The sequence below is a fragment of the Oncorhynchus kisutch genome, linkage group LG8 (assembly GCF_002021735.2).
Source record: "Oncorhynchus kisutch isolate 150728-3 linkage group LG8, Okis_V2, whole genome shotgun sequence".
Lineage (NCBI taxonomy): Eukaryota > Metazoa > Chordata > Actinopteri > Salmoniformes > Salmonidae > Oncorhynchus > Oncorhynchus kisutch.
Genome location: NC_034181.2, coordinates 39631594 through 39658420, shown reverse-complemented (window position 1 = coordinate 39658420; position 26827 = coordinate 39631594). Strand labels below are relative to the sequence as shown.

Below are 26827 nucleotides of genomic sequence, written 5' to 3'. Positions count from 1 at the left end.
TCCGGGTTAGGGTTTGACCGGAGTAGTGCGTCATTGTAAAAATGTGTTCTTATCTGACTTGCCTGGTTAAATAAAATACTTTATTTATAGCCACTATGCTGCACCAGTTAAAGTATGAGGCACAAAACACTCTCACAGGGTTGGTTAACTCTTGAGGTCCCTTGTGTACCAACCTAGGTAAATGAGCCCCCCCCCCCCCCCCCCCCCCCCACACACACACACCTGAATGCTAATAGCATACCTGACCATATGAACCATGCATAGGTTATGCATGGTCCAATATAAAAAAGAATTTTAACAAAGAATTTTACCAATATGTTCATTGGGCTCATTTCTGGAGGTGGAAATTATATTTTAGATAGTGTCAGGATAATTTTATTTTCATTCATTTTGGAGTAGAGTGTTCTTTTAAAAAGTCACTCCGCTACCTTTTCCCCCCACTGCTACAAAACTTTCCAGAGGAAACACTGACTTTAGCCCATTCCTGTCATGGGCCATAGACCGGTGCCCCGCGGCAAATTATATTAGAATCCGCCCACTTTGTAGGTTACTTATGTCAGGTAAAGGTGTGGACCTACGTCAGGTCCATTTGTGTGCCAATATGAATGCAGCTCCTACAATGGTAAGTTAAAAAATACATTGTATTTTTATCTTCCCATAAGCAAGGCAGTTCATTAGCAAGTTTCTATGGAGGATACAATGCGAAGAGATAATTGGAAAAACGGTGATGATAGACAGAAATTTTGAATTAGTATCTAATTAGAGTATCAGTGGTATGAAATGGCAAAATTGTAGCCTAACAGAAATTAGCACTATTTTCCTTTTCAAATGAATTTGGATAAAGTTATGAGTCCTCAAATGATTCTGAATTAGTCTTTATTATCAGATAATAATACAAGTGCTTATTATATAAGTGCACGGAAATCAAAAAGGTGTGAAAAGTATCATCGTTAAGTAACTCTAAACCTGAAGTCAAAGTTTATATATGCGATTTAAAAGAAAAAAAATTGTAACCCAAACGTGGGGTGTGCAAAACAAAAGCTTGAAGTGTGTGTGCTGCATAAATGATGAGCGACATGGGAGTTGTTGAGATGCCCATAATGAAGGTAAATCTCTTTGGCTGTGTCCGAATGCCCATAATACATCCTAAATAGTAGCCTGTTTGAGTTTGCGATAAAATTTAGTTTTATAATATGTGAATTTTCCAATATCGAATATGTTTTAAATGCCAGGATGTTATACTCCTTTTGGCTTTTCATTTAGTAGGATTCGCTGCATACATTTAGGGAAATTCACAGCCACAATGCATTGGAAGAATGGGGCTGCAAGTTTTAATAGCTAGATCTCTTCAAGTAAACAACAAAACAACTTGGAAGATTGCGAATACCGAAGCCTCTGCGGTGGTTCTCAAATGTAAGTCGTTTTTGTTATAAAAAATTATCATGAGTATTTCATTGTAGCTACATCTTTGAAAGCAGATTTGCAGCCTGCCTTGTCTTTCGCTAGTAGGATTAGAAGTTAGCTTTAGAACAGTAATATTAGTTACAGGTATACTTGCTGTTGAGCAACAACTTCATATTTAACATTAGCCTAGCTAGCTAGTTTCATTGCACATAACCTGTTATGGTGAAAGTAATGGTAAGCTGCTCTCGTGGCACTCTTAGAAAAAAAAGAGTTCCAAAACGGTTATTTGGCTGTCCCCATAGGAGAGCCCTATTTAGTTCCAGGTAGAACCATTTTTTGTTCCAGGTATATAGATTCCAAAAAGGTTCTACCTGGAACCACAGCCTGGTCTCAAAGTAAATGTAAATCCGGGTTCAAATTAGTATGATATATTACATACCATATGGTTACATAAGACAGATGCTTACTTAATGAAAAACGAAAGTAGGATGGTTGGTCAGGGTGGATGGGTGAACATATAACGCAAATGTCTAGCAACCCAAAGGTTTGCGAGTTCGAATACCATCATGGAGAACTTTAGCATTTTAGCTAATTAGCAACTTTTCAGCTACTTACTCGGATTTACGTACAGAATAATGCGAAATACTCTGAGACCAGGTTGGGAACCAAAAGGGTTCTACCTGGAGCCAAAAAGGGTTCTTCAAAGGTTTCTCCTATGGGGACAGCCGAATAACCTTTTCATGTTCTAGATGGCACCTTTTCTCCCTAAGAGTGTACTGTTTCACCTTGGCACTGCAATTTGATAAAGTATGTGTCAGTCTAGCTACAGAAAGTTCACACAACTCTACTTTGCTCATGTTTTGGTTAATGTTGTACTTGATCTTGTGTCTTTTCACGATCTTTGTGAAGGAGGTGGAGGGGCAGCTATCACCTGCATGGGTGAAAAAGAAGTGGGAGGACCTGAAGCAAAATACTTACACTTATTGCTGTGCTTGGCTAATAAAGTTCCCCTTTTCTCTGAAGCAACAACACTTTCCCATCTATTTCCTATGCTTCACTGGCACATTCATGTAAGTGTGAAAATATGCATGCTAGAAATGTGCACGTATTCCAGAGAAATGTACTGCAATTGGCATAATACCTTTTACAGGGATTTACATGTAGTATGTTTGATGCTGAAAGCTATCCTTACCATATTTTTCAGGTGTTGAAAGCTCCCCCCACCGGAGTCAGCACGGAGGGAGGGGAGGCCACAGCCACATCCTGGAAGTGGTATGCGGGGATGGGTGAGGCGCTGCAGGGGCTCTCACTCTATCACCCCACCGGTCATCATCTCTTCTGTTCTTCTGTTTTTGGTGAAGTCCTTTAAACTCAAAGTGGATTTCTGTTTTCTCATTGAAAACTGTTTGTTTGTAATAAAATAAAAAAATTGATACCAGTACATCTACTGTTGGTGTGTTTTACTTCCAACATTTAAAAAAATGCACTCGCACATCAGAGCTATCTTGTGTAAGGTGCATGGTAACAATTAAGTTGAAAGAAAAAAATTACCCGCAGACTGCTCTTGCATGTATTACATTTTTTGTGTGAAGATTACGCTCTACTAAACTAAGTAAACCAATAATAATAACAAGATTACATTTCTGTAGTGCTTTTCATAACTATCTCAAAGCAAAAAACGAACTAGTAATACACCATCATGAGTAGCCTAGCTATAGTTGGCTAGGTCAACCAATAAATGCCAGGTCTGAGTGCATGCAGCATCCTTCAAAGATGGAGAGGGGCAGTTGATCATGGCTTGATCAGAGGTGATACCTCAGCAGCTCTGGGCGCCAGGAAGCTTACCACACACACAGTTCAGTTCAGTCTTTACCAGTCGTCCTCTATTGCATCTCCCATTCCTCTCAAGCCTCAGGTGACTTTTCAATTGATACATGCATAGGCCTACGGGGCACTCAAGTTTACTCCAAATTAGTTGTTCCAAATGCTAGCTACATAGCTAACATTTGCACAAAATAACAAAAGGTCAATGGGTGGTGCTACAGACGATACTTCCGGGTTCATATGTAAAGTTGTATGTGATGTTGCATTTACGACGACGGGCAACTCAGAAATAACTTTCTCAGACTGAAAATTCCAGGTGACTACCTCATGAAGCTGGTTGAGAGAATGCCAAGAGTGTGCAAAGCTGTCATCAAGGCAAAGGATGACTAATTTGAAGAATCTCAAATATAAAATATCTTTTGATTTGTTTAACACTTTTTTGGTTATTGAATGATTCCATAGGTGTTACTTCATAGTTATGATGTCTTCACTATTATTCTACAATGTAGAAAATGGTAAAATAAGGAAAAACCCTTGAATGAGTAGGTGTGTCCAAACTTGTGACTTGTACTGTACAATCCATTTCAACAGCAAAAGACAGAGAAATAAACAAAGAAAAACATATTTACAAAAAATATGAAAAAGAGAGCTGTTCATTGAGACCCTTTGGCTTGATGCAGTCTAAGCAGTTGAACTTAAGTGCCTCTCTGTAACAATTTCCTCACAATATTGGGTAACACTTTATTTTAAGGGGTCCTTATTACAGTGTAATTGCATATGTAATTACACTAACAAGTATTGTAATTAAGTGTAATAATTCATAGCTACTCTATTAACAACATGTAACAGGTGGTAATTGCAGTCTGTAATTACAGAGGTGTGACATCGAATGCTTGTTATCATGCTTATTACAAATGTTCAAGTTTCTGATAGCATCCAGACTCAACATTCTTCAAACCATGTTATAAGTGTTAGCCAATTGAAAACCAACCACCTCTGACACAACTCTGCTATAAAGGACTCTGAAGTCTGATGCCTAGGCCCAGGTCCAGCTTTTGTTTTAAATGAATGCATGGAAGCTTATGAGTGATAGGGCAAAAATGGGGGGTTTACATAATTTCTGTGTGTTTTAACTGTTGAATTATTTAACAGTGCATTTGACCTGGAAGGCAACAGTAGCTAAGGAGGTCAGGGCTTGAAAATTGGTTATTTTTTTATTTTTTCTTAATAACCCCTCCACCACCCCCCTCTTCGGTAGACAAAGCTTTTCTGCTACATATATATATATACATTTTACATATACATTTTGCATACACATTTAACATACATGGTACGTTTATATAAAGCAGTCACATAACATTAATACATTGCCAAACATTGTAATGGCTCTCTTCTATCTCCTCCTCTGACGAAGAGGTAGAACCAGGATCAGACCAAAATGCAGCGTGATGATGATTCATGAAGGAAAACCTATACATACAGAAACTACAAAACTAACTAAATGAAATAATGAAAACCGAAACAGCCCTATCTGGTGCAAACACAAAGACAGGAACAATCACCCACGAAATATTTAGGCAGAATATGGCTGCCTAAATATGGTTCCCAATCAGAGACAACGATAATCACCTGACTCTGAATGAGAACCGCCTCATGCAGCCATAGACTACGTAGACACCCCACAAAACCCCTAAGACAAAAACACACCACAATAACCCATGTCACACCCTGGCCTGACCAAATAATTAAAGAAAACACAAAATACTAAGACCAAGGCGTGACAAACATAAGCTCTACAATGCCACCCCTCAGCCCATCCCACCTATTTATTTATTGATTTTATTGATAGCCCATCCTACCTATCACCATAGACCACCCTTGTTTGGTTTCCATGTGCCATATATTTTTCAATTGTGCTGTAATGTTTTACACCATTTTTGTAACTTTTCTAATCATATAGTATCCACAGATTGTGAGCTAAAGATGAAAACCTTTATTGACTGACTATGGCTTTCCAAATCGCCCAACACTGCTATTTGTAAGGTTACTTTTAAGTGAATGTTGTGCTTTTTTAACCATTCCTGAACTTGTGACCAGAAACAAGCTATATAGGGGCAATACCAGAATAAATTATATATTGATTCTGTCTCTTCCAGAAAAATCTATAGAGCTGAGATTGTTGTATACCCCATACAGTGGGGCAAAAAAGTATTTAGTCAGCCACCAATTGTGCAAGTTCTCCCACTTAAAAAGATGAGAGAGGCCTGTAATTTTCATCATAGGTACACTTCAACTATGACGGACAAAATGAGAGAAAAAAATATCCAGAAAATCACATTGTAGGATTTTTTATTAAATTATTAGCAAATTATGGTGGAAAATAGGTATTTGGTCACCTACAAACAAGCAAGATTTCTGGCTCTCACAGGCCTGTAACTTCTTCTTTAAGAGGGAGAACTTGCACAATTGGTGGCTGACTAAATACTTTTTTGCCCCACTGTATATATAGCATTCTGTTGGTGGCAAGAATTGTATATAATAATTTACATTTAATTAACTCTAAGTGTTGAATCAAGTGTAGTTTTTTGTACCAGTTCATAAACCATGTGCCATGGAATTGGTACATCGAAAATCTCTTCCTATTTATTTTGCAGCTGTATGGCGCAGCTGTCAACATTTTTGTCCTCAAAGTAAACTGGTATATTTTTCTATTTATGCCAGTTCATTCAGCCAATTTGTATCTTTAACACATGGCAGGCAAACAAGTTCCCTACCTTCTCCCTTTTCCACGTCTCCTCCATTTTTGTGGTAATGCTTTTGGTTGTGCAATTAGAAATATTCCCATATAGTTTTGATAGCTGCATATGTGACGTCACTCTTCCGTTTCTATTCATAATATCATTCATAAATATAATACAATTTTATTTTTTAAATCCATTAAGAATGTTTTTTTTTTATCATTATTTTTTATTTTTTTATTTTATTTCACCTTTATTTAACCAGGTAGGCAAGTTGAGAACAAGTTCTCATTTACAATTGCGAACTGGCCAAGATAAAGCAAAGCAGTTCGACAGATACAACGACACAGAGTTACACATGGAGTAAAACAAACATACAGTCAATAATACAGTGTAAACAAGTCTATATACGATGTGATCAAATGAGGTGAGAAGGGAGGTAAAGGCAAAAAAGGCCATGGTGGCAAAGTAAATACAATATAGCAAGTAAAACACTGGAATGGTAGTTTTGCAATGGAAGAATGTGCAAAGTAGAAATACAAATAATGGGGTGCAAAGGAGCAAAATAAATAAATAAATAAAATACAGTTGGGAAAGAGGTAGTTGTTTGGGCTAAATTATAGGTGGGCTATGTACAGGTGCAGTAATCTGTGAGCTGCTCTGACAGTTGGTGCTTAAAGCTAGTGAGGGAGATAAGTGTTTCCAGTTTCAGAGATTTTTGTAGTTCGTTCCAGTCATTGGCAGCAGAGAAATTATATTAAATATTATTATTATATTTGAGTTCAATCATAACATTTGTTGTAATATTTGTTATATCTTTTCTGGAGGATAAAACGGAAATTGTAACCAGCTTTGTATGGCTTGTTTAAGAAAGGGCGATACTTTAAACAAAATTTCATTTTCAATTAGTCGGAAATGAGAAGTTGTACTCTGTATAAAGGCAAAAAGGCAATTTTTGAACAAAGGATGAGCCTTTCTGAATAATCTACTGGAGAACCATTTTGGGTTTAAGTATAACTTATGTATGAGTGAAGCTTTAGTGAGAGGTTTAAAGCTTTAATATTTAATAATTTTAGCCCCCCCAAACTCATGTTCATTATATAAATAGGCATGTTTAATTTTGTCTGGCATAACATTCCAAATAAAATGACATATTTTTTGCTCATATGATTTAAAAAACGAGTCGTCTGAAGTAGGCAGTGCCATTAATAAGTAAGTAAGATAGGACCAAAAAGTTAATCGATGTGATTTTTCCATAAATAGACAAGTATTTACCTCTCCATGGTGGCAGAATCTTATCTATTTTTGCTAACTTTCTATTGAAATTGATTGTGGTAAGTTAATTCATATTTTTTGAGATGTGAATACCAAGTATGTCTAATTCACCATCCACCCATTTTATTGGTAAACTACAAGGTAGTGTAAACACATTTCTTTTACGATCCAATACAGAATATGGTACACTTGTCATAATTAGGTTTTAATCCCGAGAGGCTAGAAAAGTGATCAAGATCTTCAATGAGACTGTACAGGGATCCAGATTGCGCGCTTAAGAAAAAACTAGAGTCATCAACATACATTGACACTTTTGTTTTTATCCCCTGGATTTCTAACCTCTTGATGTTCTTGTTGGATCTAATTTCAATAGCTAGCATTTCAATGGCCATAATAAATAGATATGGAGACAACGGACAGCCTTGTTTTACTCCTCTTAAAAGCTCAATATTTATTATTTTACATCTGGGGTTGCTGTACATAACTTTAACCCATCGTATAAGAGATTCAACAAAATTAAAGTAATCAAGGCATTTATATATAAATTCTAGTCGTACTTTATCAAACACCTTTTCAAAATCTGCTATGAAGACCAGGCCTGGTATCATCAATGTTCAATCTTTGAGTACATCAAAAAAAGGTCTGATATACCTCTACTGGTGTTTTTCCAGACTGAAAATATTTTATTGCCTCAAAAAGTTCCTCTTCTGTAAGCTGGCTTTCACACAGTTCTTTCTGTAAATTTGTTAATATTACATTAATATTATAATAATAATATTATTATTATTATTAGAAAAGAATTCCATACAGTTAACATCATTCAGTGGAAATGGAGGAGACTGAAAATTTAACATATGCTTAAAATATTTAGCTTCCTCTTTCAAAATATAATATGGTGAATCATGGATGACGAAATATAAGGTATTTTTACATGTTGCAATAAAGTTGTCTTAAAGTACAAGCTCATCTTTGGTTTGTTTTCACTTGGTAATGAGTATTAAGTAAGTATATGGTATTTGCTCATAGGTAACTATATATATGTAGATAACATACTATGCAGGTACACAATCATTACAAGTATGTACCCCTCAAGATGCACTTAATTCTAACTAGCTAAATCATGTGTAACACCTAGTAATTACATTGTACATAGGCAGATATTACATGTACTATTGTGTTTATCTTCCCACTTGGATGGCAGGTTGTCAGGATGGGCAATGTACTATATAAGTACACATTAATTACAAATAAGTACCCCTCAAGATACACTTCATTTTAACTAGCTAAATCTTATGCAGATGGTACATGCACTCTGTGGTGTACAAGTGGGTTTATCCTCCCATTTTCATGGCAATGAGGTTCAGGTTGTGGGCAACATACACATTAATTATAAGTCTTTAAAAATAAAATCTGGGATGACACCCGTATGGTAGACCCCAGTCAGTGAGGTTTAACCTTTATTTTACTAGGCAAGTCAGTTAAGAACAAATTCTTATTTTCAATGACGGCCTAGGAACAGTGGGTTAACTGCCTGTTCAAGGGCAGAACGACAGATTTTGTACCTTGTCAGCTCGGGGATTTGAACTTGCAACCTTTCGGTTACTAGGCCAATGCTCTAACCACTAGGCTACGCTGCCGCCCCGACCTATACCTGATCTATTTTTGTAAACTTAACCAAATTAACCCAGATGATACACTTTTGGGGGGCAACTGCTAGCAACAGCATTGAATGGTTATTTTGAAGAGTGTGTATTCAAGGCTTGGCAATAAGACTGTATTGAGCCCCCAACCCTTTTAATGTTGGACATCTGTTCAAGAGAGATTACAACTTTGTGACAGTTGTTACTGAATCGAATGCAGCTGAGAATAAACAAAACACAAAATTGGTGAATTTAGTGAAACTTGCCCAGTTGTAACAAGCATTTGTTGTTACACCTCTGTAATTACAGACTGCAATTACCACCAGCTACCTGTTATTACAGTTTAACTATGAGTTATTTCAATTAACTACAATACTTGTTACAGTGTAATTACACATGTAATTACATTGTAATAAGGACCCCTTTGATAAAGTATTGCCCCCTCTGGAACAAAGTGGAACTTTGTCAATTCCCCAGAATTTCACGGTTGAGGCTGAGCTATGTATGGCATTCACATAGTGTCTATAGTCAATATTTTTGGTGCGGATAGCTGTTTTGTGTTCAGCTATTTTTAATTTGAGCATGTATTTCATCTGACCAATGTAAACTAGCCCACCTGGGCATTTGAGCATGTAAACTAAATGTGTTGTACTACAATTTATGAAGTAATTTATCTTGTATTCTTTACCCGAGCATGGGTGATAGAATACTTTTGTCTCACTTGAGTTGGAACAATATGTACAATGACTGCAGCGGTAGAAATCATTAGGGGCACCTGGGAGCCAGGTAGAGGGTGCAGGTGCAGGATTCGAGAGCACTGTGCACCACACGGTCTCTGATAAAGCAATGCAGGGGAGGGTTGGACGCAAAGTCTTTGAGCGAGGGATCATGGGAGAATGTGCCAGTGTTTGAGGATCATGCTTTTTATCTGTACTTTAGACGAAGTTTCACCTTCGTCTAAGGAATTGACCAGTAGGAATGTTGCATTTTAGAGATTTAGGATGATTACTATAATACCTTAGGAGCCTGTTCCAACTGAGAGGTTTGTGAAAAATACTCGTTTCAAGTGTAGTTTCAAGTTAAAAATAGTGAGGTCGAGGAAATTGAGAGAAGAAGTGCAATGCTTTTATGCTTTTCTGAAACTGAGGGAGAAGGTTGGGATGCTTTGTTAGGATTCGTAGGCGAGTGAGTAAATTGCCATAACCATCAGTTCTGTTGACCAGCATGCAATCACTGGAAAACAAACTCGAGGATCTACGGTCGAGACTATCCTACCAGTGGGACATTAAAAACTGTAATATCTTATGTTTCACCGAGTCGTGGCTGAACAACGACATGGATAACATAGAGCTGGCTGGTTTTTCTGTGTATCGCCAGGACAGAGTAGCTACGTCTGGTAAGACGAGGGGTGGGGGTGTCTGTCTATTTGTCAATAACTGCTGGTGCACGATGTCTAATGTTAAAGAAGTCTTGAGGTATTGGCCGCATGAGGTAGAGTACCTCATGATAACCTGTAGACCACACTATCTACCCATACATTTTTCATCTATATACGTAGCTGTCTATATACCACCACAAACCGATGCTGGCACTAAGACCGCACTCAATGAGTTGTATAAGGCCATAAGCAAACAAGAAAATGCTCATCCAGAAGCGGCGCTCCTCACCGGCTTCATCAATAAGTGCATTGAGGACGTCGTCCCCACAGTGACTCTACGTACATATCCCAAACAGAAGCCATGGATTACAGGCAATATACGCAAACAGGCAAAGTGTCAATACAGGACTAAGATTGAATCCTACTACACCTGCTCTGACATTCATCAGATGTAGCAGGGCATGCAAACTATTATGGACTACAAGTACAAAGGGAAACCCAACCACAAGCATCCCAGTGATGCGAGCCTACTAGACGAGCTAAATGCTTTTTATGCTTGCTTCGAGGCAAGCAACACTGAAGCATGCATGAGAGCACCAGCTGTTCCAGACCACTGTGTGATCATGCTCTCCGTAGCCGATGTGAGCAAGACCTTTAAACAGGTCAACATTCACAAGGCAACAGGGCCAGACGAATTACCAGGATGTGTACTCAGAGCATGCGCGGACCAACTGTCGGTAACCATGAAGTGCTTTGAAAGGCTGGTCATGGCTGACATCAACACCATCATCCCGGAAACCCTAGGCCCACTCCAATTCGCATACGCCCCAACAGATCCACAGATGACACAATCTCAATCACACTCCACACTGCCATTTCCCACCTGGACAAAAGGAACACCTATGTGAGAATGCTGTTCATTAACTACAGCTCAGCGTTCAACATCATAATGCCCACAAAGCTCATCACTAAGCTAAGGGCCCTGGGACTAAACACCTCCCTCTGCAACTGGATCCTTGACTTCCTGACACATCTGCCACGCTGATCCTCAACACCGGTTCCCCTCAGGGGTACGTGCTTAGTCCCCTCCTATACTCCCTGTTCACCCACGACTGCATGGCCAAACACGACTCCAACAACATCATTAAGTTTGTTGATGACACAACAGTGGTAGGCGAGGGGGTCAAAGACCTGTCAGTGTGGTGCCAGGCCAACAACCTCTCCCTCATTGTGAGCAAGACAAAGGAGATGATTGTGGACTATAGGAAAAGGAGGGCCTGAACAGGCCCCTATTTACATCGACAGGGCTGGAGCGGGTCAAGAGTTTAAAGTTCCTTGGTATCCACATCACCAACAAACTATCATGGTCCAAACACACCAAGACAGTCATGGTGAGGGCACGACAACACCTTTTCCCCCTCAGGAGACTTAAACGATTTGGCATGGGTCCCCAGATCCTCAAAACGTTCTACAGCTGCACCCTCGAGAGCATCCTGACCGGTTGCATCACTGCCTGGTATGGCAACTGCTCGGTATCTGACCGTAAGGCGCTACAGAGGGTAGTGCGTACGGCCAAATACATCACTGGGCCAAGCTTCCTGCCGTCCAGGACCTATATTTCCCAGGCGATGTCAGAGGAAGGCCAAAAAATTGTTATCGACTCCAGACATAGACTGCTCTCACTGCTACCGCACGGCAAGGCTCCTTAATAGCTTCCACCCCCAAGCTATAAGACTGCTGAACAATTAATCCAATGGCCACCTGGACAATTTACATTGAATTTACATTAAAATCACATTATATCTACAGCAGCTTTGATTGGACTGTCAACATCATACAACAAATTGGAAATTGCAAATCCAACAATGAGTGGTTTGAAGGAATCAGTAGCTAACTGCAAGCATTGCAAAGCAAACACTAGCCTGCTATTCAGTGGAGTGGGTGTGTGGTCCGCAGCCTGAAGGACTGTTTTCCAAGCTTAAAAGGATAAACATTCAACATTGGCCATGATGTCAATGCAGCATGACTTCTGCCGAGCTCAAAACAACTGGAAACTCAAAACTGGGAAATCTGATTTCAGTGAGTTCAAGACAACTGGAAACTCTGGAAAAAACAAGCTCTGACTGGGAAAATACTTTGAATTATTTTTATTTATTATTATTAACAACAAATCACTACAAAAAGTACATGGGGGAGCACAAGTACACTACCGGTCAAAGGTTTTAGAACACCTACTCATTCAAGTGTTTTTCTTTCTTTTTACTATTTTCTACATTGTTGAATAATAGTGAAGACATCAACACTATGAAATAACATATATGGAATCATGTAGTAACCAAATAAGTGTTAAACAAATCTAAAAATATTTTATATTTCAGATTCTTCAAATAGCCACCGTTTGCCTTGATGAGAGCTTTGCACACGCTTGGCATTCTCTCAACCAGCTTCGCCTGGAATGCTTTTCCAACAGTCTTGAAGGTGTTCCCACATATGCTGAGCACTTGTTGGCTGCTTTTTCTTCACTCTCTTTTTTTTTGCCCCACCAAGATTTACATGCTAAAATCGCCACTGGATATATCTTAGCTACCTAGTTAACCATTGGTAATCTTATAGACTAGAGATATGCCCCTAGCTATAGTTAGTCAATGGTTGCACATCTAACTAGCTGGAACGAAGCAATTGTGTGAATAGTAGACATGTAAATATCCTTTCACTGTTTATAGCCTGTCTCCAACTATTCACAAACATACTCTGAGGAAGAACCAGAACTGCCTGGCTAGGGTGATTAGCCTGATAGGGTGCCGTGGGTGTGTCCAGCAATGGAATGAAATGTCCAACCAATGCCTCAACTGATATGCTGAAGGTCCGTGGGTGTCCAGAAACAACCATTAGCACATACAACCTAGGCACTTGTAAAGATCTGAGAGGATTGGACAGGTGCAAAATGGCAATAAAATGTCACCAAGTCTGTCGGAGGGCAAGGTGGAGGAGCTATCTCCATGTCACCACATCAATCCCTCTCAGATCTCCACAAGTGTCTAGAGCGTAGGGTCTATGGTAGGGGTTGTGTCTGGGCAGTGCCTGGTATCTCTCTCTCTCTCACACACACACACACACACACACACACACACACACATACACACACACACACACACACACACACACACACACACACACACACACACACACACACACACACACACACACACACACACACACACACACACACACACACACACACACACACACACACACAGCTTGTTCATCATGTGAGCATTTCACTATTCTTATGTAATATGCAAAGTTCAAGTGTCATACAAAGTCAGTAATGTTGGGCTCCTGAATCCAACAGAAATAGTAATGCATTGGTTGTGTGACTATAAAGAAGGGGACTGACCATCGTAGACTATATCAATCCTGAAGAGGTGTCGTTTCAGAATGAGGGGTACTGTAGCTCTGCTGGTGTTTCTATTCTGTCTCTCAAGAGCATGGGTTAGGGAAGGAGGAGAGTGGAGAGTGGAGGGGTCAGATAATGACATCACTCAACAGATTGACAGTGAAGAGAGCTGGGTGAGAGATTTAGATTAAGACCCAAAGGCCTGAGGCTATAAAGACCACCCACAAATGACCAGCCAGACCAACACACACACCTGCAGTACACTCCTCTCCCTGCCACCAATCCTTCCTGTCACTTACTCACTCACACACCTAACATTTAGAGAAGATTGAGGCCTGTACTCACAAAGTGTCTCAAAGTAGCATCACTGATCTAGGATTACTGATCAGGTCCCCCTTGTCCATGTGGTCAGCAGATACAGCTGCTGTTTCAGCAGTAAGGACCAGACCCCTGATTGAGTTATTATTATAGGAAAGACCCATTTAATACATTATTGTGGAGATTATTTCCTATTTTTATTGAATTGTTGTGTCCATTTCTGACATGTTATCTTTCCTTATAGGGAATATCATGGAACGTAACCTATTTATCATGTTGTGCAAGATGTGCAACCACAGGGTTTTCATGAGACAAGTTGTACAGGTCTCTCCGCTCTATCCTATCAAGGGACACAGACCCTGTCATCCTAATACATATTCCTCACACCTGTCTCTTGTGCCACAGTGCAGAAAATTATTCTGGAAATGTCCAATCTTTTTCATGCTCTCACTTATGCAGACATTAAACTCATCAGTATTGATAGAAACAATTGTGTTCGGGGTTCTTATCAACATTTCAGAAAAAGGCCTATTTAATGAAGTTGAATTGTAATCTCTTGAATTCCACTAGATAGACGTAATGAGCAACAATTAACCCTGGATTCTATTTGAGCCCTGTTGATATATTGTATCAATCAAATGCATTTTATAAAGCCCTTTCTGATACAAGTATGTGTGTGAGTGCATATCAGTAGATTGAAAATGGGAAATTCAATACAAATGTTGAACTTTGAAATTACAGATGACAAGTAGGAGCGATAAACACACACACACACACAAATAAACAAACAAACAAACGTTTGTATCACTATGGTTTCTTTATGGTTATGTTGCGTTTTACCCACCCACCCACTAGCCGTCAAATCCTTGCATCTCTTTCCTTGTTTCCTCCATTCCTCACCTCTCTTTCAAAGTGCATCAGAGGAGGAGGCCCAACGGGAGGAGCCTCCAATCCTCTCCCCTAATGTGGTTTCAGAGCAGATGATAAAAACAACGACAGAAGAAGCAAGCATTTGACAGCCAGTAACATTTTTAGACAGTGCCTGAGTGAGACATTTACATGTCTACTATTCACACACTTGCTTCGTTCCAGCTAGTTAGATGTGCAACCACTGACTAATCTATAGCTAGGGGCATATCTTTAGTCTAGCAATAGATACTGTTGTTTTGGCTGTATGCCAATCATTGAAAAAGATTATCAATGGTTAACCAGTTAGCTGGGATATAACAGTTAGCTAACCACGTACAGTAGAAGCAGTTCATCAAGTAAGTCAATAAACACTTATTTTTGTGGCTAGTATATAATCTTGAATCTAAAGCATGAATATGATATAATGGAGTTAGAAAGGTGAACCTCTATATTGAAGGGACAGGAAGTGTTGGTTGTGCATTTGACATGCATTCCACATTTAACCCCACGCACATGTGAAAATCGGAATATCAAGTTGTTTTTTTTGTTTATTTGCAAAAACGAGATTCTCGTTCGCGACGGCTCTGTTTTAACGCAGAAAATGATTTATCAACATGGACCCATCCTAGAGCTCTGACTTCTCTGATCTTAAATTCATCAACATCACGATTTTTCAAACTTGGTGCAAAACCACGCCCATAAGTAACCTAGCAACATTCAAAGCTGCGCTGATTGGTCAGAGTTTGGACATTCCCTGTGATGAAGTGAGACAGAATGAACGATGAACGCTATAGAGGGGAATCACCGCAAACAGGGAGTTTGCGCGTGCCTGCCATGCCACGAACCGTGGGAGGTGTGCAGTTTCGCGGCCTCGTTTGAAACGCGCTAAACGAAAGGGAAGCAACAAGTGCCTCTATAGATAGCTAACATTACATGATTGTCAGCAATAGTGAATCAATGGAGCTATCTTTACAGCTAGAGCTATGCAGCATATCTTTTGCCAACTAGCACAAATGTCATGTAGCAAAATATCTCAATATTCATTTCGTAAACACTTACATAACCACACTAAGCTAATGCTAGAAGACGCACACTACTAGACAGCTTTAGCCCAATCGGCATTGTAACATAGCGATAACAGTTGTTATAATTCAGTTTACAAAACGACTCGTCTGGTGCTGGTTTTCTTTCCGAATTCCCAGTTGTCTTGAACGCACCAAAAGTAATACGTTTCGGGATACTTTTTACTTAACAGTACGTGCTAAATCGTTTTGTTGATTTCTGGTAGCCTATATCATCAAAATAAGAGCCCCACCTGTTTTGAAACCCACATTTTTAGCAACAAAAAAGGGGGGGGGGGGGGGAATTAATACGAGTCACATATCAGTTTGCAAACAATGTAAAAAAAAAAATATATATATCATTGAGTTATTAAAGCCGCATACAAACATAGTCTCTTTTTTGTTTTCTTGAGTAAGGCAGCTTCAATATGCAGGTATTTCAGCCTAGCACAGTGCTTTCTGTGTTGGTGAGGCAAGCCAGCAGAAAATAGGAGCGTTGCGCTGTGATTGGCTCAGTGTTCTGTCACTCATGGGGACACTAGTCACCGCCAAGTCCGTAGTAAGGGTAGACATCGACAATTCAAGCCCTTTGGGTCCTGCCTTAGAGTTACATTAGTAGTGCCCTTCCAAGAAGGCTCAAGGTCATTGGCCACAGATAAAATGACGTCAAATCACGTTATATGTACAGTAGCTTTGATTGTACTGATCATGTCAACATCTTATTTTCAAAATCTTAGCTAGCAGTCATCATCATGAATCAAGTCAGCAATCTACCGGCAAATCCTTTTTAGTCCTTGTCATACGAATAGAAATAATGAAGAGAAATTGTAGATAAAACGTATCGATGCTCATCGGCCATTGGACATAAACATTACACAACAAGTTGGAAATCGCAAATTCAACAATGAGTGGTTTGGAAGGAATAGTGACAGTGGCTAACTGCAAGCATTGCAGTTATAGCCCCTTATAAACTGTGCAGGGAGAGAAGACAGCTAGCTACATTTTGAAGTATTGCATTTGGATTCAAGTGGGTCGCCAACACCATATGTGTAATGCAACATTTTTTGGTTAAGGGACTGGGCCGGTCAAAATGTATGCATTTGTTACCCGGAGGAAAATGGGGAAAGGTCATGCTTTTTCAATTTCAGTCAGGGAGTGTTTAGTATATTTTTCTTTAATCCAGGGGATGGTCATGTCATTTGTAATCGATTAAATGTCAGCATTTTAGCATTTACGTATTGGATTCTACTATGTGTAACTTCTGTGTACATCCCAGAAATGCTGCATTCAAAACAACTGAGAACTCGGGAAACAAACAAACTCCGACTGGGAAAATAGTCCTGAACGGTAATCCAACTCGTATTCAAAGTCAGAAACGTTGGCATCTTTCTAAACCTCAGACTTTCCATCATTATTTGAGCTAGTTTTTTTTCTCTCGAGTTCCCAGTTGTCTTGAAAGCACCAAAAAACTCTTGCGCAATTATGCGAGACCACAGCTTGTGAAAGGTATCTAATTTAAGGGTTTCTTGCAGTCTTTATCCGTTGAAGATAAATTCAATGGAAGTCAAAAGGAGATGGTTCCTCAATGAGGAAAAAGTGATTGGATTAAATCAGGTGTTTGAGGAGTTGTTACCAAATGGGGAGGACAACAGTCCATGTGGAAGGCAGGAATATCAGTATGTCTATGAGTTGTTCTCCTTTTTCGAGCAATACGTTTATCCTAGGCTGCCTGTCATTTCATATAAATCTAATTTGTACAATAAAAAATAAAATTCACTGTAAATTCATTGGGTAGGCCTACAGGATAAAACAGTAGTTCCCTACCTTTTTCTGTTACTGTACCACCAACAGAATTTGGCTCTGCCTGGAGTACCCCTGAAGTACCCCCTCATGTGCATTTTACTAGTAGACCTATGGTGTCTTGAGTCTTCTCAAGTACCCCTAGTGGATAGGCAAAGTAACCGGAGGGGTCCTAGTACCCCTGGTTGTGAACCATTGGGCCAAAAGCTAGACTTGGCCTACAATAGCTTGTTGTACACTTATTTTGAAAAATGTATTTACTACTACAGCTTGCTCTTGCTTGCTGATTTTAAAATGAAGAAACCAAAAGAACTGGGGCGTATTCATTACGCCGATTCTGTTGCAAAATGTTTTGCAAACAGACCTAAAATTGGAGGGACCTACCTGAATTATTCCAATAGAAACTCTTGTTTTTCTCTGTTTGCTTCTAAACGGTTTCCATAATGAATACACCCATGGCTGGGAGCAAGAAGAAAGAGAGAGCACGTGCGATGTTGTGATCAAATACACCACATGAGTAGCCTGCTAATGTACCTTTCTGGACCTTGTAAACTATACTCCTTCTATATAGATCAATTCTTGTATTTTATTTTATTCCTCATGTTACTATTTTATTTGTATTATTATTTTAAAACTCTGCGTTGTTGGGAATGGCTCGTAAGCAATGTTCCCTCAATTATTTTCCGGCACTGAGCAAATTTTTAGGTCTGCTGAGCTCACACTTGAATGCTGTGAAAATCCTTTGCAACTTCTGGCATATGTTTTCTGGTGCCCAAGTAGCCTGCTTTGGCTTTTTGATCAGTGTGGCCTACCATAAAAACTATGGAGAAAATGAATCCCATAACATTTTAACATGGAAATAGCTGTTCTGTCATTCAGCCTACAGTAGCAGTAGAATGTGTGTTGTTCATTGTAGGCCTACAATCAATGAAACTTTGAAAAAACAAAACAAGTAGGGATTGACATGAACCTGTTTATCCACTTGTCCTTCAGAAAAGGAGGTGACTGAAAATGTGTTGTTTGATGCAAGAAACCACTTTACAAAATAAAATGCATTATTATTCCCATACCGTTATTACAGAGAATCAGACAAATTATGAAACCCTCTGCCTATTGGCCACTTAGCTTATTCAAGCCTGTCTCAAAATACAACACTGCCCCTTTAAGACAGAAAAAAGCTCTTTACCTGACTTGCTTTTCAAAGATGGCAAGAAATGCACACATTGACCAATAGCTGTCTAATATTAGTTACTATGCTGTTAATAATCATTAATATATTAAGGCAGTGTTATGTTATGACACCTACTAGGAAGTGCACTTCGCAATAAAATCTGCTAACCATGTGTATGTGACCAATAACATTTGATTTGGATTTGACATGCGCACTATTGGCCCGGCACAAGATGTTCTTACTAAACAACACTAAACTGTACTCCCGTCTCGCGCCTGGTAATTTTCTCCTCAACACAAATATTACACCCACCAGCCTTATTATCCTTTTAAATGTAATTATTAATGACATTACATATGTCATAAGGCCTTTCTTTGAGGCCCTAGAATCTTCTGGTTTACAGGTCGCATCAGGCCTGCAAGTCACACTATGCTGGCTTGCAAAGTGATGTAAAGTTCCTATTGGAATCCAGCCAGAGTTAGGATATCAAACACGTGGAATTGTCAAAACCTGCATTCAGAATGAGTACCAGGGTAAGGAAAATTGAGTACTGAGACTACCTCAATCATCTAAACTGAAACAATAATCTCAGTAACATTTGCAATAAGTCTAATTACTAACAGATTGGATTAGTTTAGAAAACTGTATGTTCTTTATCATTGTGTAGCATAAAATGAATCAACCATTCAATGTACATGCAAAAACAAAGATATTACAGTAAAACAAATCAAATAAAATGTATTTATAAAGTTATTTTTATATCCTCAGGTTTAATAAAGTGCTTATACAGAAACCCAGCTTAAAACCACAAACAGCAAGCAATGCAGATGTAGAAGCACGATGGCTAGGAAAAACTCCCTAGAAAGGCAGGAACCTAGGAATAAACCTAGAGAGGAACCAGGCTCTGAGGGGTGGCCAGTCCTCTTCTGGCTGTGCCAGGTGGAGATTATAAGAGTACATGGCCATTAAGGCCAGAACGTTCATAGATGACCAGCAATGTCAAATAATAATCACAGTGGTTGTAAAAGGTGCATCAGTTCAGCACCTCAGGAGTAAATGTCAGTTGGCTTTTCATAGCCGAGCATTCAGAGGTCGAGACAGCAGGTGCGGGAGAGAGAGAGAGTGGGTCAAAAACAGCAGGTTCGGGACAAGGTAGCACCTCTGGTGAAGGAACGGGTCATGGTTACATAGCCGCAGGCAGAACAGTTGAAACTGGAGCAGCAGCACGTCTGGTGAACAGGTCAGGGTTCCATAGCCTCAGGCAAAACGGCCAGGAGTCATCAGGCCAGGTAATCCTGAGGCATAGTCCGAGAGAGAGAGATTAATTAAAGGGAGCATACTTAAATTTAAACTGACCCTATCCCCCTGTGACACATCCCTCCTAGGTATGGCATGAAAAAGCACTAGTAAACCAGTAACTCAGGGTCAGGGACAGAGAATCCCAGTGGAGAGAGGGGAGCCGGCCAGGCAGAGACAGCATGGGACAGTTCGTCACTCCCGTGCCTTGCAGTTCACATTCGCACCCCTGGGCCTACACTCAATCATAGGACCTACTGAAGAGACAAGTCTTCAGTAAAGACTTAAAAGGTCGAGACTGAGTCTGCGTCTTTCACTTGGATAGGCAGATCATTCCATAAAAATGGAGCGCTATAGGAGAAAGCCCTGCCTCCAGCTGTTTGCTTAGATATTCTAGGGACAATAAGGGGGCCTGCGTCTTGTGACTGTTGCGTACGTGTAGGTATGTACGGCAGGACCAAATTGTAGTCCATGTAATGCTTTGTAGGTTATTAGTAAAACCTTGAAATCAGCCCTAACAGGAAGCCAGTGTCGAGAGGCTAGCACTATAGTAATATATTACAATTTTGGGGTTCTAGTCAAGATTCTAGCAGACATATTTAGCACTAACTGAAGTTTATTTAGTGCTTTATCCGGGTAGCCGGCGAGTAGAACATTGCAATAGTTTAATCCAGTAGGGTATCGTAGTTAAGTAAAAATATTTGAAAGTACTACTTAAGTAGTTTTTTGGGGTATCTGTACTTTACTATTTATATTTTTGACTACTTTTACTTCACTAGATTCCTAAAGAAAAGCGTACTTACTGACCACAACTAATAACCACAAATACTGAACACAACCACAGAACACAACTACAGGCCACAACCACACAACTACTGACCACAACCACACAACTACTGACCACAACCACACAACTACTGACCACAACTAATAACCACAAATACTGACCACAACCATGACCACAATTACTGACCACAACCACACAACTACTGACCACAACCATTGGCCACAATTACTGACCACAACCACACAACTACAGACCACAACCATACAACTACTGACCACAACTACTGACCACAACCACACAACAACTGACCACAACCACAGAACTACTGACCACACAACTACTGGCAACAACTACTGACCACACCAACACAACTACAGACCATAACTACTTACCTCAACTCCTGTCCACAACTACTGACCACACAACTCACAACTACTGACCACAACCACACAACTACTGACCAAAAATATGTGAGCAGCATTAGGTGAAGATGGATGAGAAATACTCCTACAAGACAGATGGAAATATATACTTTCTGGAAAATGTACCTGTTAGTGTATCAATAGCAACAGGATGGCCAGTCTCTCATCAACCCGAGAGACGTTTCAAAATAAACATTCCGGAATTTCTGTTTTCTTTTACGATGTGAAAAAATCAAGAGCAGCGGTGTAGTAGATGGTAAATGCAAACACAGGTTAGCCACCTATTGCAGAAGAATTCATTAAAACTATATGTATATGTACTGTAGACAAACAGTGGTTATGTGTAGGATGATCCGGCAGAATCAATTCTTCCTTAGCAGTTGACTGTACAGTATGTTATTATTCTTTAGATTAAAACATATTGAAAGATTAAAACATATTGAAAAAATGCAAGATGTTTTCAGGGAAAGTAGATTTTTCAGAACAAGTCAAACGGTGTAACAAGATAGGCAGTTTTCATGTTTTTCTCGTGTATCACTTTAATCAGATTATAGACAAAATGTCAGTCTTTCTCATTTTCTTCCACTACCACAAAAATAACTTTTAAAGAGCTTTAGCAAGCCTCACAATTTTACTTGTAAAGTTACCCTCTAGTTATACCTCATTGTTTGAATCACAGCCCTGCCAGACTGATATCAGTGCAGTGTTTAATGTAAGCTTGCTGGATCAGGCGGCTTTGTGAGGCTACAGGGGTCCTGAAATTTAAAATCAAATATCTAAAAAGTCCTTGGTATGACCATCTTCAAACAATTCCATATGTTAGCTAAGTAGAAAGTCAGCCCCAGGCCCTTAGACCTTAATGTTGTGTGTTGTGTTCCAGTCACAGAGGTCTTGGATTGACGACACCTTCTGCAAGAGAGAGTGTATTAAATTCATCCCAGCATGTGGAGACATACACAGGTGCACTGGAATTGGTATTTGCTGAACAATGTCAAAATGTCATATGATAGTTAGTAGTGCTGGAATAATAATTGTAATAACTTTTACCATGTCTGGTTTTTTGAAAAAGCTAACTTTTGGTAACCATACTAACTGTTCTAGGGAAACTCTAGCCATGTGGTTATGTTGCTCATGTATAAATTCCTGTTTATTGCAGATGTTCAGTCCCTCCAGGATTTTGTGATAGCAGATTTTTTTGCAAAATCAACAATTCCCCCGCATGTTATGCGAGGACTTGCATATTTGACCACATAAAACAATCAAATCATTCCAATATTATTGCATAAAATGGACCCATTGCTGCAGTACAAGATGAGGGCTCGTAATTTCAACCAATCACCTCACATTTACAGCATACAGCATGGTTCAATCAAGCCACATGCCAACAAATGTTTTCCCTCGTCATTGCATTTCTTTGACAAATTTGACAAAATCTTCACATAATGTCATAATTGCAGCAGCAAAGTTTTAGCCCGCAGATATCATAAAAAATCTCTGCGGAATCCTGAAGGGACTGTGTGTCAAGTATGCCAAAACCTAATAAGTTATGAGTTTACTGTGTGTGCGTGTGTGTGCATGTTTTGAGAGTGAGATTTCCCATGTTAGTGTAAAGGTAAACTAACACAGTAATTCCAGGTATAATATCATGACATTTATAGGGACAGCAATGCATTTTTGTGCCAATGTTTAACAACTATAAAGGTTTGAGTTTTTCCTCTCTCCCCCCAGATGCTGCTGCGGACGTCTGGTAGGGGAGCACACCTGGCTGGAGACTGGCCCCTTCATGTCCCACTGGCCTGGGCCCCAGGCAGTGCAAGAAGAGAGGTGGTCAGTGGAGTGTCACACACAAGCCAGTGCCACCGATGCCTACGGAACCATTGACTTCCAGGACAGCGCTGACCGTAACTGCCATGCCAAGGTCTGTAGCTATTGCTGCATTCATGTGCTAGTCGAAACTAGGAAACTCCGAAATACCCAACTGAGCGTGCAACGATGCTACCCGAGTTTCCCACTTGTATTTACCACTTGGAAGCTTGTTAGGAACTGTTATCTCATATTCATGTGGTTGACCATGCTTTATGTGATGACTGTGCAGTACGTTCGTGTTGCTGTCGACACAAAGGCTGAGGCTCTGCTGCAGCTGATGCTGAGGGAGTGGCAGATGGAACGGCCTAAACTACTGCTGACGGTCCACGGGGGAGCAGAGAACTTCCCTCTCCCCCTCAAGGTTAGACAGGCCTTCAGCAAAGGCCTGATAACTGCAGCCCAGAGCACTGGAGCCTGGATATTCACAGACGGCATCAACACAGGTGTGTGAAATAATGCAGATTCATTTTGCACTGTGGCTTTAATTAAGACAGTAAGCATGGGTGGATGTGAGCATCTGTGTGTGTGATTTTGGCTGACTACATGTGTTATACTGTGTGTGTGGGATTACGTTTATATGTGTGTAAGTGGACTGAGTATCCGACCCTTCCTAGGTGTGTCCCTGTATGTAGGGGAGGCTGTGAAAGCATACGGCACCAATGGCCGCAGAAAGAGGAACGCTGTAGGGGTCACGCCCTGGGGCGTAATTGACAACCACGGTGACCTTATAGGGAGAGATGTGAGTGTTGTTCTCTGTAAAGATATCAGTGCTTTTAAGGAACGTTTCAAATGAACCTTTTACTGCAGCAGGCTAAATCAGGGTCACAGAGAATGTTTCTTGCTAGTCTTAAATAAATGTACCTTCAAACAAAAGCATACACCTCACACACATGGTTATGGGCTTAAAAAAGAAGACTTCTATAGAGTTGAAATGTAGTGCATTTTGAGAATGCACCCCAATATTGCACTTTTATACATCACAGAAGACTGAAATAAAACCATGTGACATAGAAACACTGGATTTTAAGCGGCTTTTTTGAAATCAATATGAATAACACTCCACCCATGAGGCCACTAGGTCATTTGACTGCAGGAAAGAGCTACACCATTCTGCCACCTTATAAGAATATTTGCTGTATTTTTTCCACGGATCTGTACTCATTTTAACCACAGAAATGTCACCTTTTATCTCTTTTGAGCTACCATGTGCTCTCACTTTTCCGCTTGGACTATCTCAAATCCTCTATTTTCTCTCAACCTGCTTTCTGATCCGTTTTTCTGTCCTGTTTTCTGATACTTAACCCAGGTGCTCAGGCCTTACCAGCCCCTGAGAAGCCCCTTGAGCAAAACTGTGTGTTTGAACAGCCTGCACTCCCACTTCCTGTTAGTGGACGATGGAACTCTGGGGAAACATGGCTGCCAGCTGGGACTCAGGAGGAAGCTGGAGAGACACATTCAACTGCAGAAGATCCATCCTAGTGAGTATGTGTGTGGCTTTGTGCATGTGTTTGTCTGTGTGTGTGAATGAGAGTGTGTATGTGAATGTGTTGACGTGTGTGTGTGTGTGTGTGTGTAAGAAAAAGAGAGACTGCAATGTGTGTATGTGTGAGTATTGTAATACACATGTGTTTAACAGTCTATGTGTGTGTGTGTGTGTGTGTGTGTGTGTGTGTGTGTGTATCTCTCTCTGGCAGGGGTTAACCAGGGTGTGCCAGTGGTGTGTGTGGTGGTGGAGGGCGGCCCTGACATTGTGTCCATGGTGTTGGACTATGTGAGCAGTGTGCCCCCCGTGCCTGTGTTCGTCTTCGAGGGATCAGGCCGGTCGGCTGACTTGCTGGCATTCTTGCACAAACAGACCGCTATGGATAGGTGTGCGGTGCCACTGTCGTCATCTACAGTGCCTTGCGAAAGTATTCGGCCCCCTTGAACTTTGCGACCTTTTGCCACATTTCAGGCTTCAAACATAAAGATATAAAACTGTATTTTTTTGTGAAGAATCAACAACAAGTGGGACACAATCATGAAGTGGAACGACATTTATTGGATATTTCAAACTTTTTTAACAAATCAAAAACTGAAAATGATTCAGCCCCCTTAAGTTAATACTTTGTAGCGCCACCTTTTGCTGCGATTACAGCTGTAAGTCGCTTGGGGTATGTCTCTATCAGTTTTGCACATCGAGAGACTGACATTTTTTCCCATTCCTCCTTGCAAAACAGCTCGAGCTCAGTGAGGTTGGATGGAGAGCATTTGTGAACAGCAGTTTTCAGTTCTTTCCACAGATTCTCGATTGGATTCAGGTCTGGACTTTGACTTGGCCATTCTAACACCTGGATATGTTTATTTTTGAACCATTCCATTGTAGATTTTGCTTTATGTTTTGGATCATTGTCTTGTTGGAAGACAAATCTCCGTCCCAGTCTCAGGTCTTTTGCAGACTCCATCAGGTTCTTCCAGAATGGTCCTGTATTTGGCTCCATCCATCTTCCCATCAATTTTAACCATCTTCCCTGTCCCTGCTGAAGAAAAGCAGGCCCAAACCATGATGCTGCCACCACCATGTTTGACAGTGGGGATGGTATGTTCAGGGTGATGAGCTGTGTTGCTTTTACGCCAAACATAACGTTTTGCATTGTTGCCAAAAAGTTCAATTTTGGTTTCATCTGACCAGAGCACCTTCTTCAACATGTTTGGTGTGTCTCCCAGGTGGCTTGTGGCAAACTTTAAACGACACTTGTTATTGATATCTTTAAGAAATGGCTTTCTTCTTGCCACTCTTCCATAAAGGCCAGATTTGTGCAATATACGACTGATTGTTGTCCTATGGACAGAGTCTCCCACCTCAGCTGTAGATCTCTGCAGTTCATCCAGAGTGATCATGGGCCTCTTGGCTGCATCTCTGATCAGTCTTCTCCTTGTATGAGCTGAAAGTTTAGAGGGACGGCCAGGTCTTGGGTAGATTTGCAGTGGTCTGATACTCCTTCCATTTCAATATTATCGCTTGCACAGTGCTCCTTGGGATGTTTAAAGCTTGGGAAATCTTTTTGTATCCAAATCCGGCTTCAAACTTCTTCACAACAGTATCTCGGACCTGCCTGGTGTGTTCCTTGTTCTTCATGATGCTCTCTGCGCTTTTAACGGACCTCTGAGACTATCACAGTGCAGGTGCATTTATACGGAGACTTGATTACACACAGGTGGATTGTATTTATCATCATTAGTCATTTAGGTCAACATTGGATCATTCAGAGATCCTCACTGAACATCTGGAGAGAGTTTGCGGCACTGAAAGTAAAGGGGCTGAATAATTTTGCACGCCCAATTTTTCAGTTTTTGATTTAAAAAAGTTTGAAATATCCAATAAATGTCGTTCCACTTCATGATTGTGTCCCACTTGTTGTTGATACTTCACAAAAAAATACAGTTTTATATCTTTATGTTTGAAGCCTGAAATGTGGCAAAAGGTCGCAAAGTTCAAGGGGGCCGAATACTTTTGCAAGGCACTGTATATGTTTTTTCAGGTTTTCGCTCTCAAAATCAC

At 40.2% G+C, this 26827-nt stretch overlaps 1 protein-coding gene and 1 long non-coding RNA gene across 2 annotated transcripts; both read left to right on the top strand.

Moving 5' to 3' along the window:
• The first annotated feature begins 588 nt into the window (after positions 1 to 588).
• Positions 589 to 2839, top strand: LOC116374851 (uncharacterized). The gene is made up of 3 exons (XR_004210817.1): positions 589 to 622; positions 2314 to 2474; positions 2609 to 2839. It is a non-coding gene; the product is annotated as an uncharacterized LOC116374851 (long non-coding RNA).
• A 19468-nt stretch (positions 2840 to 22307) lies between these two features.
• Positions 22308 to 25225, top strand: LOC116374849 (transient receptor potential cation channel subfamily M member 7-like). Its single transcript, XM_031830307.1, has 6 exons — positions 22308 to 22380; positions 23149 to 23338; positions 23516 to 23729; positions 23901 to 24025; positions 24593 to 24764; positions 24981 to 25225. The coding sequence occupies exons 2-6, from the start codon at positions 23204 to 23206 to the stop codon at positions 25211 to 25213; spliced, it is 879 nt and encodes a 292-aa protein (XP_031686167.1). The 5' UTR covers positions 22308 to 22380; positions 23149 to 23203; the 3' UTR covers positions 25214 to 25225.
• The last annotated feature ends 1602 nt before the right edge of the window (positions 25226 to 26827 follow it).